Source organism: Desmodus rotundus, chromosome 3 (genome assembly GCF_022682495.2).
Source record: "Desmodus rotundus isolate HL8 chromosome 3, HLdesRot8A.1, whole genome shotgun sequence".
Classification (NCBI taxonomy): Eukaryota; Metazoa; Chordata; class Mammalia; order Chiroptera; family Phyllostomidae; genus Desmodus; species Desmodus rotundus.
The window spans coordinates 27,708,522-27,721,920 of NC_071389.1; the positions used below are offsets into that span (position 1 = coordinate 27,708,522).

Consider the following 13,399-nt stretch of genomic DNA (forward strand, 5'->3'; position numbering starts at 1 on the left):
GGAAACAGCAAACATGACCCTTCCAGATGCCTGTCCTAGTGACTTGCGTCCGCTCACTGTCAACTTCGCCGGGCTGTGAGGCAAAACCAGCATGCATTTCCAGACGTGGAGAAATCTGGAGCTACCACCCAGCATAGGACAACGATCCTCCCCCTCCCACTGCGGCGGCGCATAAACCAGGTGGGTAGGGGAAGGAACAGGCGGCCCTGGAGCGTGCGCAGGCGCGGGGAGCCCTGGGACTCATGGCGGAAGCGGACCTAGTCGCTGAGTTCCCCCAACCCGCCGGTGCTGCGCGCTGTGCCGAGGTTATGGCTCGTTTTGCCTCCAACCTGGGCACGCAGGGAAAACGGGTAGTGTTAGTAACGTCCGGCGGCACCAAAGTCCCGCTGGAAGCTCGGCCAGTGCGCTTCCTGGACAACTTCAGCAGCGGGCGGCGCGGTGCAACCTCGGCAGAGGCCTTCCTGGCTGCAGGATACGGGGTTCTGTTCCTCTACCGCGCTCGCTCTGCCTTCCCCTTTGCCCACCGCTTCCCTCCCCAAACCTGGCTGTCGGCTCTGCGGCCCTCCAGCCCAGCCACTTCGGGCTTCCTGAGACTGGAGGTCGAGGAGAAGGCACTTCCGGGCTTTGCTACGGCTCTGCGGAGCTACCAGAAGGCTGCGGCTGCCGGCACCTTCCTGGCGGTGGAGTTCACCACTTTGGCGGACTATTTGCATCTGCTGCAGGCCGCGGCCCAGGCGCTCAATCCGCTAGGTGTGTGCCTTAGGAGTCCATCGGCTGCCCGGAGGCAGAGCCTTTCTCCCCACACACTTACCCTTACAACCTCATTACCCGCCCGAGTCTCACAGTAGGGCAACGTGAGTTGAAAAGGAGCTAATCCCATACACCTCTCCGATTTATTACACCCTGTGCTTCTCTTGCAGGCCCTTCTGCGATGTTTTACCTGGCTGCGGCCGTGTCAGATTTCTATGTTCCTGTCTCTGAAATGCCTGAACACAAGATCCAGTCATCTGGGGGCCCACTGCAGGTGATGGGCGCTTTTGTTCTAGAGATCTGGTCCGTTGTAACCAATCTTGGGTTAATTCCCTCATGATCTGGAGATGGCCTTTCTGCATTTCATGTGTTCTAGGCACTAGGGATACGGAGATGAGTAAGACACGGGCCTCCCTCAAGGACTTCACAGTTTAGTGAAGGAACTGGACACAGGCATAATTACAATAGAGCGATAAACATTCTAGTACAGGTACGGACTAAGTGAAGTCAGAGCATGGGCTGAGTGAATCTTGGGGAAGTCAAGGAAGGCTTTCTGGAAGTGACTTGAACTGAGTTTTTAAAAATGTTTAGGCACTGGCCGGTGTGGCCCAGTGGAGGGAGCTTTGGCCTGCCACCTGAAAGGTCACCAGTTCAATTCTGGTCAGGGCAATACACATTGATGATTCTGTCCCTCTCTTTTTCCCCTCTATTCCCCTCTCTCTAAAAATAAGTAAATAAATTCCTTTAAAAAAGATGAGCAGAGGCTATACCAGGCAAAGTGGGGAAGGTTATCCCAGGTAGAGTACACAGTTGGAGTTTGGAAAAGGGCAGTGACTATGAACTGAAGTTGATTGATAAGACTGGAGAGCAGGGAGAGTGGTGGGAATGGAGGGCAGAAGAGACAGCTTACTTCACAGAAGACTTTCTATTCCTTTTTAAGGAGCTTGGACTTTTTATCCTGTGGAACCAAGGGGAACATAAGTAGGAGAATGAGATGAAGTTGTTTTTTGTTTTTATTTTTTTTTTAGAACATTCTGGCATCGGCATTAAAGGTGAATTAGGTGGGAAGAGAGGTGTGTGTTGATTAGGCGAGGGGTTTTGCTATAGTTTAAGGACGAGATATGGTGAGTGCAGTGGTGTGGTTGAAATGTGAGGTGATCTGGCATCCTGTAACCTGAGGGAGCTGTTAGTGATTTATTGGATGATACAAATAGAATTTAAATGGGAGAGACTCTGCGTATGGGGCAGTTGCTGACTTTGTTACTTAGTTCATTTGTTCCTCAGCAAATATTTTTTAAGTACCTACTATATGCCAGGTGATGTTATAGGACCCAGAGGTAACATGCTGTGCCTTTGCATTGCTCATATTCTGCAGAAGAGACAATGAGTTAAATGCATAGTATGTTACATAGTGATAATTGCTAAGGAGAAAAATAAAGTGGAGAATGGGTATATGATCCCTATCACACTTTCTAAATTTTTGAAGGGAAAACCTGATGATTAGTGATTTCACGTTATTTAAATTCTGGGAGCTTTAGTTTATCTTGTATTTTTTAGTTGTACTTTGGAAGTACACAAAACAACTCAACATTCCCTTTAGAAGTGGTTGAGAATGGTATAGTAGGAGTTTTGAGCAAATGAAAATAAAGAAAATCAGTTCTAAGTGCTAAGATCTGTGAAAAGTGACAATTTTTAAATGGAATCGAATAGCCATTCTACCAGTGCAAAAAATATTTTAAGCTGAGAGTCTTAAAAACCTAACTTTATTTGAGCTTTTGCCAAAGTAACTTTGGCATGAATAAATTATTTGTATGTATTTATTTAAGGGTTTGGCTTAAAAAATAAAGGGAGGTATTTGAGAAAGTGTAATGTTGTTCTTTGGCGTTGTAGTGATGGTTCTGAGGGCGGCAGAGCAGAACTGATTCATAAGACATGGTTTGCCCGAGAACATGTATGAAGGCTTGAAATTAGGATTTCTTGCAAACCTTATGGAGCCAAAACTTTTAAGCTAAGCATTTACTACACTTTGAAAAGTTTAACAGTGAGAAATCGCACTTAAATTGATGTAGCCAGAATCTGAGCCCCTGCTTCCTTAGTTTCCCAGGAGATTGACCTGGTAGGTAGTGACCTTTGATTGCTTATTAAGCTTTTTTTTCCACCCCCAACACAGATAACAATGAAGATGGTGCCAAAAATGCTTTCTCCTTTGGTTAAAGACTGGGCTCCCAAAGCATTTGTAATTTCCTTTAAGTTGGAGACTGACCCCTCCATCGTAATTGATCGTGCACGGAATGCTTTGGAAATTTATCGACATCAAGTGGTGGTGGCTAATATCCTTGAGTCACGACGGTCCTTTGTGGTTATTATAACCAAAGACTCAGAAACTAAGTTATTGCTATCAGACGAAGAAATAGAAAAGGGCATCGAGATAGAAGAGAAGATAGTGGATGATCTTCAATCTCGACACACAGCTTTTATACAAGACAACAACTGAAGAATCAAAAATCACAGGATCAAAAATTGTTCCGTAGACCAGGGCTCCTACAGATGGTGAGAACTAGAATAAACCCTTTGCTTTCATAAAGACAGAAAACGAAGGGCAAAAACAGTGAGTGGTGTGCAGGCAAATTCTGTTTGCTATTTGTCTTTCAAAGTTCATTTCATACTCATTAAAAATGAAAGCAAAAGCAAAGCAGTTATGACCGACCCACCTGACACATTTGCCTGAATGTCATCTAGATACTGAACATGAACGTGAGCTCTTTCTCACCCTTAAAAAAGAGCTTACTGGGAATTCTACTCCTTAAAATGTCTATGTGGGGCCTGAATATCAACCATCTTCATACTATAAAATGGATTATGGATTCATGAAGGCCATGCCTTGAAGATAAATAGTTGTTAATGCCTACCATGTGGTAGGCCTCGGTGATTACGAGGATTAAAAAAATGAATAAATATGTCTAGTTTGGGAAATAGATATATAAAAAATTAAGTGCAATAAAGTGTGTGCCCAAAAGTTGACACAATGGAAAGGATTTTGTTCTTTGGGAATTTATCAAAGATGGGAGTAGGAAAGAACACCTCCCCGAAGATAGATTGCTTGGGGAATGATGAGCTCACTGCTACTTTACTTTTTGCTGTCTTGTCCTAAATTCACTCCAAGTTTGAATGAACAATTTACCTGTCAAATATTTTAGGACTGCTCTTTAGGGAAACAACCTGGGCTTCCACCTGGAGCCAGGCAGGGGCCAGTTGCTAATCTCTACCCTGCAGGAAGCACTACAGTGTGGTAAAGAGCATGGGCTTTGGAGTCATCTTAGGTTTGTGGCCCCTCTGGCTGTACCACCTATTCTATCAACTTAGACACCTGACTTAATTTCAGCTTCCTCATCTTTAAAATGGGGATAATCTCTGCAAATCAATGCCACTTGTAATGATTAAATAAAACTGAAGATAAAGCATTTGTCTGGTGCCTGGCACATAGTTCACACTCAATAAATGATTGCAATTATTGTTTTCTTCATTTAGCAAGGCAAAGTTAGGCTGCTGCCCTGCGCCATCCTTGAATCCTTGAGAAGTTTTGGAACCAGAAAAGTCGGTGTTCGTGCTGTCTGTCACTACCAGAACCAATAAGCAGAGACAGGGACTGAATCTTTATGGGTACTTTATTCAGATGGCCAGTGGTCTGAGAAGACAGCGGGTTATTTACCCTAACAGACAGTCTTACATTTCCTTTCAGGCCAGCCTTTTTTTATAAGGAGAAAAAAGTGTAGATAAGGGATTTGGAGTTCAGGAAAGAGGTTAATCAGATAAAAGCTGCAATCCAGCAACTTTTCTAACAACGTTTCATCTGTTGACTGGTGATTTTCTGTCTGTGTCCAATGTTCAGTGTCCTGGGTGATTTTCTTTATCTGTGTCCTAGGTGATTTAATTGTGTCCTGGGCTGTAGGATTTCTCTACCTGAAATGAAGTGGCTCAGATACCATGTGGATTGCTTAATGGTCTCTTTGGGAGCACAAAGGTCAAATTGTGGTCTAGAGTCAGGGTAGCCAATACCTTCAGTTCCTGAAAGAGTAGCTTTTCATATGCATTAACTACTAAGCTTATTAACTATTACCTAAAACTAAAATTTCCCACCTCTTGAGTTCTCCCATCAGTTTTCAAAGCTCTCACTGTCCTGGGCATTGGGTTGGGAGGGCACAAGAAATGTAGTCCAGAAAAATCCCCTAAATGAATGGTCCACAGCACAATTTGAAAAACTATCATTAATATCTAATTAGAAGCAGGTACTGTACTTCACACAAATATTTGACTTACAATGTAATTTATGATGTTTTCATGAGGTAAGTCAGGAAGGGTAGCCTAATGTGTGACCGATAACAGAGGTACACTGAAATTTAGTTGAAAAGATTTGAGGGGAAGTGCCAAGATGCAGACTTACAATCAAGATGGCAGCTTGGGCAGACAAGGCTCACCTCTTTGCACGACATCAAAATTACAACTAAAATATAGAACAACCGGCACTCAGAAAAGTAAGAAATAGAGTTGAATGGAAGTCTGACAACTACAGAATTAAAGAAACCACATCCGTCCAGATTGTTAGGAGGGGCACAGGTACCAAACAGGCTGGTCCCAAAATTCAGGAGGGATATCTCAGGAGTGAGGAGTCCCATACCTATATTAGGCCCACTAGCCCAGGTTTCCAGTGCCAGGAAGATAAGTCCCCACACCTTCTGGCTGCAAAAACCAGTGGGGATTAAAGTCAGTGGAAGAAACTGCTGGAGCCCCAAGCAGTTTCTGTTAAAGAGCCCACACATGGGCTCACCTACTCAGACTCACTCCCTCTGAGCTCCAGCATGGGTAGCAGCTTGAAAGTGGTGTACAGAAAGGAAGTGAAGTATCTGGCATCAAGAAGCAGAGGCCACTGTCCCTTTTCTAAACCCTCCCCCAACAGAGCCAGCAGGTGGGTGCCATAGCTGAGATTCCATCAACTGGCTAACACTGCCCTGCCCTGGAGACCCCCTGAGACTCCATCCCACCCAACTTCCAGGCCCATCCAAGCTATTAATGGTGACTTTTCCATATGAATGGCTGGTCTTTGCTCATGCTTCACAACTGCCTAAATCCTATCAAATAAGCAACAGCTGGCCTCAGTGAGCCCCCAGCCCCTGCACCTCTTACTGAGTGGCCACAGGCCTGGCACTAGTAGCAGCCAGCCTAGATTCACAACTTGGCTTCACCTGGCAATCTCCAAGCCCAGCACAAGTAGCAGCCAGCTCAGATTGTTTTATAGCTTAGACAGGGTGGTCCTGGACAGAACACAGGTGGGGGCTGACCTTGGCCTGCACCACCTGGGAAACGCCACAGCCTGCACACCCAGTCGGACAGCTACAGACCATGTTGGAGCATCACCACCCTGCCCCTGCACAGCTGATCCTCCATGGAGTGCAGAGGTTGGTGGTCAGTGGTCACAGCCAGTCCTTGCAGCTGACTGGCCTGGGTAAATCCCTCCCATTGACCTGCCAACAGCAATCATGGCTCAACTACAAAAGGAGGTGTACTCAGCCCATATGGAGGGTGCACCTCAAGTACCCAGCTTGGGTGATAGGGGAGGCTATGCCAATGGACCCTACAGGACACTTACTACATTAGGCCACACTACCAAGACAGGGAGTCATAGCAACTCTACCTAATACATAAAAACAAACGGGGAGGCTGCCAAAACGAGGAGACAAAGAAACATGGCTCAAATGAAAGAACAGATCAAAACTCCAGAAAAGGAACCAAACAAAGTGGAGATAAGCAAACTATCAGATGCAGAATTCAAAACTGGTTATAAGGATGCTCGAGGAATTTAATGAGGACCTCAACCACATGAAAAAGATCCAGTCAGAAACAACAGGTACACTAATTGAAATAAAGAACAATTTACAGGAAAACAGCAGTAAAGTGGATGAAGCCTGGAATCAAGTCAATGATTTGGAACAGAAGGAAGCAAAAAACAACCAAGCAGAACAATAAGAAAAAAGAAAGAAAACAAGGATAGTATAAGCAGCTTCTGGGACAACTTTGAGAGATCCAACATTTACATCATAGGGGTGCCAGAAGGAGAAGAGAAAGAGCAAGAAATTGGAAATCTTTTTGAAAAAATAATGAGAGGAAACTTCCCTAATTTGGTGAAGGAACTAGACATGCAAGTCCAGGAAGCACAGAGAGTCCAAAAATAGGACGGATGCAAAGGGGCGCACTCCAAGACACATCATAATTAAAATGCCAAAGGTTAAAGGTAAAGAGAGAATCTTAAAAGCAACAAGAGAAAAGCAGTTAATTACCTACAGGTGAGTTCCCCTGAGACTGTCAGCTGATTTCTCAAAAGAAACTTTGCAGGCTAGGAGGGATTGGCAAGAAATATTCAAAGTTATGAAAAGCAGGGACCTACAGCCAAGATTGCTCTACCCAGCAAAGATACCATTTAGAATCAAAGAGCAGATAAAGAGCTTCCCAGACCAAAACAAACAAAAAACTGAAGGAGTTCATCATCACCAAGCCATTATTATGTGAAGTGTTAAAGGGTCTTATTTAAGAAAAAGATCAAAACTATGAACAATAAAATGACAATTGAATCTAAAAAAGCAAACTAAGCAAACAAGAACAGAGATAAAATCATGGATACAGAGAGCTTTTGATGATTGCCGGATGGGAGGTGGGCGTTGGGGAATGGGTGAAGAGGTGAGGGAATTAAGCAGTACAAATTGGTAGTTACAGAATAGCCATGGGAATGTAAAGTACAATACAGGAGATGAAGTAGCCAAAGAACTTATATGCATTACCCATGGACATGAACAATGGTGGGGGGATTGCCTGAGGGAGTGGGGGGTGCTTCATGGAGGGGGGCAAAGGGAGACAAATCAGGACAACTGTAATAGCATAATCAATAAAATATAATTTTTAAGAAGAATTACAAGATGCCCTGAAATTATTCATTAAATCAGGAAGTGTGACCTTGAGCAGAGGAAGCAGAACTGCAGTCATCAGGACTGTTCTGGAGGCTGCAGCCCCACTGAACAAAAATTTTTAATTAACTGTAGGACCAGTGGGCAAAAGCTCAAAAGCAGCAGGCTCTGTCAGCAGTGGCTGCAATGCTGAAGGGACAGGAAGCAAAAGATTTGTTTTCTTCCCTACAACTAGCTTTATGTGGATGGTGACTGTCATCATCTTTGAACACGCTATGAGGATAAGTAGAATTAAAACTAGAAGTGATCAGCTGTCAAAGGGGAGGAGGTAGGGGTCCTGGGTGAACAGGTGGGAGGATTAAGCAAAAAACAAAAACAAAACAACAACAAAGAAAAACCAGGTGACTACCAGAGGGAAAAGGGGGTAGGAGGAAGTAGGAGACGGTAAAGGAGGGATAAATGGTGATAGAAGGAGACTGGGAGTGGTAAACACACAATGCAACATACAAATGATGTATTATAGAATTGTATCCCTGAAACATAGTTTTATTAACCAATGTCACCCCAATAAGTTTAATTTTAAAAAACTGGAAGTAATCTTAATATTTGTTTTTACCATAATTATTACTTCCCTTGGGAACCATTTCCTATCTTGTTTTGTTATGCTCGAAACAACCACCACTTTCCTAATGGAATTACATAAAGTGCTTTGCAACTCTGTTTAGTTTCCGTTCTAAGCGCTTAAACAGCATTTACACATAATGAAATTCCAAGAGTGTTTTCTTTGTTTGTTTTTTAAACAGCAAATGGAAGTGAGCAAAGGAAGATAATAAAAAAGGAACATGAGTCAATCAGCAAATGAGAAAGAATTTGATTTAGATTGGAGAACCAAGGTATGTTTCCCTGAGGAAATGACACTTGAAGCAGAAGTTGAGTGGTCTTGAGGTGATGGTGGTGAGCATTTTAGATGAAAGAAAAAAAACTTAGAAGGGCTGTGGTACCAGAAGTAGAGGCAGTTCTAGAAAGTAAGGGATAAAATCCATCCAGATAATGCACGTAGAACTGGCAGAGCTTTGGAATGGATCCTGTGTGAAACTAGAGTAATACTAAGAAAAGTTAAGTACATGTTTGGGTTACCAGAAAAGCAGGGGCCCCCTAAACATGAGTAAAATCGAACTTTGATGAACTAACTAGAATCTTGCAATAAAAGCATTTAAATGAAGGTGATGTAGACTGAGCTTATGTTAAATTTTGTGTCATTTATAAATTTTTATTTTGTATTACATAGGTGTAGGAACGGATCACCTAAACAGAATTTCAGTGTTTAGGACTTCTTAGGGATAATTCTAATCAAGACCTCTTTCTTCATTTTTAGAGTAATAGGTCAGGTCCAAAATGTGATTTTTTTTTAGGTGCCCCAGGTGGTTATTTACAGATCTAGGCCTAAAATTTGTAACTCCTTTTTAAGAATGAAGTTACTTCTAGAAAAATAAATACAAGATTATTATGTCAGGGCTCTAAATAAAGCCTAGCGAGAAGCTATTTGAGAACTGTAAGTGCCTGGTGATAAAAAGTATCCTATAAATTGTAAACTAACACCCTGACGTTACCATGGTTACTACAAAGCCTAAGGAAGGAGCCGGACCTCGTTCCTGCCCGAAAAGTCCCGCCCCACGATACAAAGGCCAATGGTGTACCTGGTAACGATGGCGTCTGCAAGAAAAACAGCCCCTGAGCCAATGGGGCGCGTCGCTTCTATGGTTCCTGCCGGAAGAACGCCTTGGCGTCTCTGCGGCTGGAGCGGTTGCTATGACTCCCTGGGCTCTATAGGCACCTGCAGCTCGCTGTGGAGCGGCGTAGGAGTAAAGCGACCAGGACCCTCACCGCACTTCCCAAAAGACAATTTCTGGCCTGCTTCCTGAGGTCTAGTCTCAGATGCGAGGAAAGCGCAGGAGGAAAGCACGAGGAAAGGAGGAAAGCGTCTCTTCTCCGCTCTTTTTCGCCATTCCAGGCCGTTACCGCTTCTCTCCCCAGAATGGCCCGAAACTGCGGGGAAAAGCTTCTGCCCTGGCGCGGCCTTTCTAGCCACGGGCTGGAGTGATTCTGCCTGAAGGATTCGCCCGTTTCTGGGACCCAAAGCCAGAGGCATTTCGAACTAGGCTGCCGCTCTTATTTAGACAGGACTTAGAACACTCCCAGTTAGGCGTTTTGCTTTGTTTTGTTTTGGGTTTTTTTGTCCTCATTTTACTGACGAAGGCTCACCCTTGCACAGACGACTGCGTCTGAAGCCCCCGGCCATTAACAAAGTCACGGAGCTACGGCTTTCCCGGGCTGTGAACAAAGAGCTACCGTTTTCTGCTTTGTTGCCCTGTGTTCGTCCTGCAGAACCTCACGTAATTCCCGTGGAAGCTTGGAGGCCTTTTGAATTCTCAGCGTCAGACGTCATCAAGTCAGTTAACCTTCTGCCTTCCACTTTCATCACCCTGAGCGCCAGTTTCCTCATCCTGCTTCTTCCACAGCCATTTTCACCTTTTCTTATCCACGCTGCACCTTACTCAATGTCCATTCGTCTCCACCACCTCTCTCATCTACAGACCCCCGCCCCGCCCCGTTTTTCTTCTACAGTGCTTTGGGTTGCTAAGTATTTCACATTCTCCAGCCCTGGGAATCATTGGAATATTTTTCTATGTTTCTCTGCACTATGGCAAGTTTTCTCTCTTAGGTAAAATAGAGACTAGAATGGGGAAGCGCACATGGGTAAATACAAGCCTAAATTACTATAAGCCTAGTGTGTTTTGGAAACAAAGGGGGGCAAAATCAAAGTGAAGTTTTGGGCCCATCTCAGGCTTATATAAAGACATACTGTTCCTTGCTTAACTGAATGGCTGTGTTAGGCATACATTTTAGTGATGTATTCATGTATGTGAAAAGATCATTAAAATGATCATGTAACAGGATTCCAACCTTAAGCACATTTGAACCCAGCCCCTTGATGTGATAGAATTTTTGGAAAGAATATGCTTGAAACAGTTCTTGTGCTTTTTCTTCATGTGAGTTTCTTGATCAGAAAAAATTCTTTGTGATGTGAGCCAAGAAACAAAAACAATGAGGGGTGATTGAAAACAAGTATTTTTGGCGAGAGGGCAGACTTAATCCCGGAAAGACTGGAACAGAGGGCCTTAAAAATAGAATGAGATTTATTTATATCCAACGTGGTTGTATTTTATCTTGGAAAACTTTGTTTTAAAGTACGTGTTCCTTGTCTAGTCTTTCTATTTCATCGGTATTCAGGTTAAAATGTAAACCTATTGGGAAGATATACGAAGTGCACATTTTTAGCAGGTATTTTGGGGCTCGAATTGTATGGATATTTGTATTTCTCAGGTCAATTACAGCAGTTATTTGTGATATTTCATGCTTGATGCCAGGTCAGATTTCCAAATACTGCAAAACTTAGCTTTCTCTTAGATAATAGATTGGAGAAGAAAAATAAGTTCTGCAGCTTTTTCAGGGGTTTTTTTTTTTTTGCGTTAAATGGGAACTGAGTAAATTTTAACTCTTGAAAAAAGGGGCTGTTAGATGTCATATATATACGTATATATATACATATATATGTGTGTGTGTGTGTGTGTGTGTATATAAGACATAGTTGCCCGAAGTCACTCAGGTAGCATGTTAGATGCTATATTGTAAGGAGCTTTCCTTTCCTCTCTCTATATGTATATACGGAACAAACATCATTATGGCCATGTTAACACCTTGCCAGGGCACGTGTGTACATTTTTTTTAAGAGAAAAGAGGGAAGGGATGGAGAAAGAGAGGGAGAGAAACATCAATGTGAGAGAGAAACATTGATTGATCCACTGCCTCTTGTATATCCCCAGCTGGACACCTGGCCCACAGCCCAGGCACGTTCCCTAAACGGGAATTGAGCCGGTGACATTTTGGTTTGTAGAACAATGCCCAACCACTGAGTCATACCAGTCAGGGCAGTATTTCAGCTTTTGTGGCCATGCTGTTTACTTTGTTCTCTAGTGTCACTCAAAGACCATGGGATCCAAAGCTCATCCTTTGCTCAAAGCTAGGCGATACTTTGTGTCTTTCTCAGTTTGCCTACACAGCTTTACCGCCCTATTCTTCACATCTAGAAGTTTCTGAAGGGCCCAAAACATTATAGGATGTGCTTCTTTCCAAAGAGTGGACTTTTAATATACTTAGTGAGCATTTTATTCAGTATCTACTTTGTAGAGAATAATATGTTTGCATACTTTTTTTGTGGGCAATTTAGGCACAGTTTAAATTTCAGAGCATTTATAATTCAAAGACTAGATCTATATTACCTCAAGATCTGATTTTTTAGAATTTTCAATTTACTCAACCATTGGGTCTCAGTAAATGTTGGTTCTGGGATGTCATAGCAGAACAGGCAGAGGGACTCAAATATTCACAGTCATGGAAATATAAGCATCGTTATGAGGATCAATAAGTATACTGTATGAAGAGTTAATTTCCAGGTGTAGCAGAAGATAAGACTAGAGAGACAGGCAGGAACCAGATCTTGAAGATTCTCTGGTGCCAAGCTAAGGGGTTTGAACTCTTCCTGAAAGTAATGGGAATGTTAAACAGCACGTGGTCTGCATTCAGAAAGACCAGTCTGATAGCTCTGTGGAATACAGATTGGATGGGAGCCAGCCTGGCAGCAGGGAAATCAGTTAAGGATGCTATTATACTAAACTGGGCAAATAGTGAGGAGAGCCTGAATTAAGACAGCAACTGTAGACATGAAGAGGATGAATTAGAAAATGATAAAAAGAGGTAAAATCTACAAATTCTACCTCTTTTAGGGACTGGTGTGATATAAATAAGGAGGGATCAAGGATGACTCCCAGTTTTCTGGCTTGGGAAACCATATATATATTAGAGAAGAAGGGATAGAAATATCAATTTATTGTTTCTTTTATGTACGCATTCATTGGTTGATTCTTGTATGTGCCCATCCAGGGATCGAACCTGCAACCTTGGAGTATTGGTATGATGTTCTAACCAACTGAGTTATAGGGCCAGGGTCTTGGGAAACTATATATATTTTTAAAGATTTTATTTATTTATTTTTAGAGAGAGGGAAAGAGAGGGAGAAAGACAGGGAGAGAAACATCGATGTGCAAGACACATCGATCAGTTGCTTCTTACACGCCCCCAGCTGGGTACCTGGCCTGCAACCCAGGCATGTGCCCTGACCTGGAATTGAACCAGCAACCTTTCAGTTCGAAGGCCGGCACTCAATCCACTGAGCCACACCATCATGGTGGGAAACTATATTAATGGTTATTTCATTAACTGTGGAATACAGATACAGGAACAGGTGTAAGAGGAGAGCAGATCATTCAAACTGAGTTGTTAACTAGATAGTGGATATGCGTTGGTCTTAAACAATAGACTTATTTGATATTGCATTCCTAGCCTATGTCCTCTTTCTGGAATTTGTACCTCTCCACAAATCCTTGCTTTGGTAGCCATATTTGTACTACTACTTCTACCATTGCAGCCACAATTGATTGAATGAGGATTATACAACTAACTTCAGAGAGGGCGGCACAATTCATTGGGTGAGCAACAAATAATTGTCTCTTCACAAATTTGAACCGAAAGAATGGAAATGACTTAATCTGAAAAGTAACATAGATTTAGGATCTGAA

At 43.0% G+C, this 13,399-nt stretch overlaps 3 protein-coding genes across 10 annotated transcripts in view; 2 read left to right on the forward strand and 1 right to left on the reverse strand.

Moving 5' to 3' along the window:
* ZMYND12 (zinc finger MYND-type containing 12) overlaps positions 1-9,526 on the reverse strand; it is a 29,542-nt gene extending 20,016 nt beyond the window's left edge. Inside the window, exon 1 of the mRNA XM_045190929.2 lies at positions 9,401-9,526. The gene's annotated coding sequence lies outside the window, so the exon portion shown is untranslated. The remainder of the gene's footprint in view (positions 1-9,400) is intronic.
* On the forward strand, positions 37-6,055 carry PPCS (phosphopantothenoylcysteine synthetase). 2 transcript variants are annotated; one of them, XM_024554658.4, is made up of 3 exons: positions 37-180; positions 921-1,024; positions 2,921-6,055. In XM_024554658.4, exons 2-3 carry the CDS (start codon positions 932-934, stop codon positions 3,242-3,244), a joined length of 417 nt encoding a protein of 138 aa, XP_024410426.1. In that variant the 5' UTR covers positions 37-180; positions 921-931; the 3' UTR covers positions 3,245-6,055. The 2 variants fall into 2 exon arrangements, with proteins under 2 accessions (XP_024410426.1, XP_024410425.2); XM_024554657.4 differs by lacking the exon at positions 37-180 and adding an exon at positions 199-750.
* Positions 9,527-9,755: 229 nt separating the features above from the next.
* The window catches only part of CCDC30 (coiled-coil domain containing 30), a 98,149-nt gene continuing 94,505 nt past the window's right edge, over positions 9,756-13,399 (forward strand). For 4 of the 7 annotated variants that reach the window (XM_053919919.1, XM_053919920.1, XM_053919921.1 and 1 more), the window contains exon 1: positions 9,756-10,152. The gene's annotated coding sequence lies outside the window, so the exon portion shown is untranslated. Of the gene's footprint in view, positions 10,952-13,399 lie in introns of all 7 variants that reach the window. The other 3 variants (XR_008426316.1, XM_045190923.2, XM_045190925.2) reach the window with 1 other exon arrangement.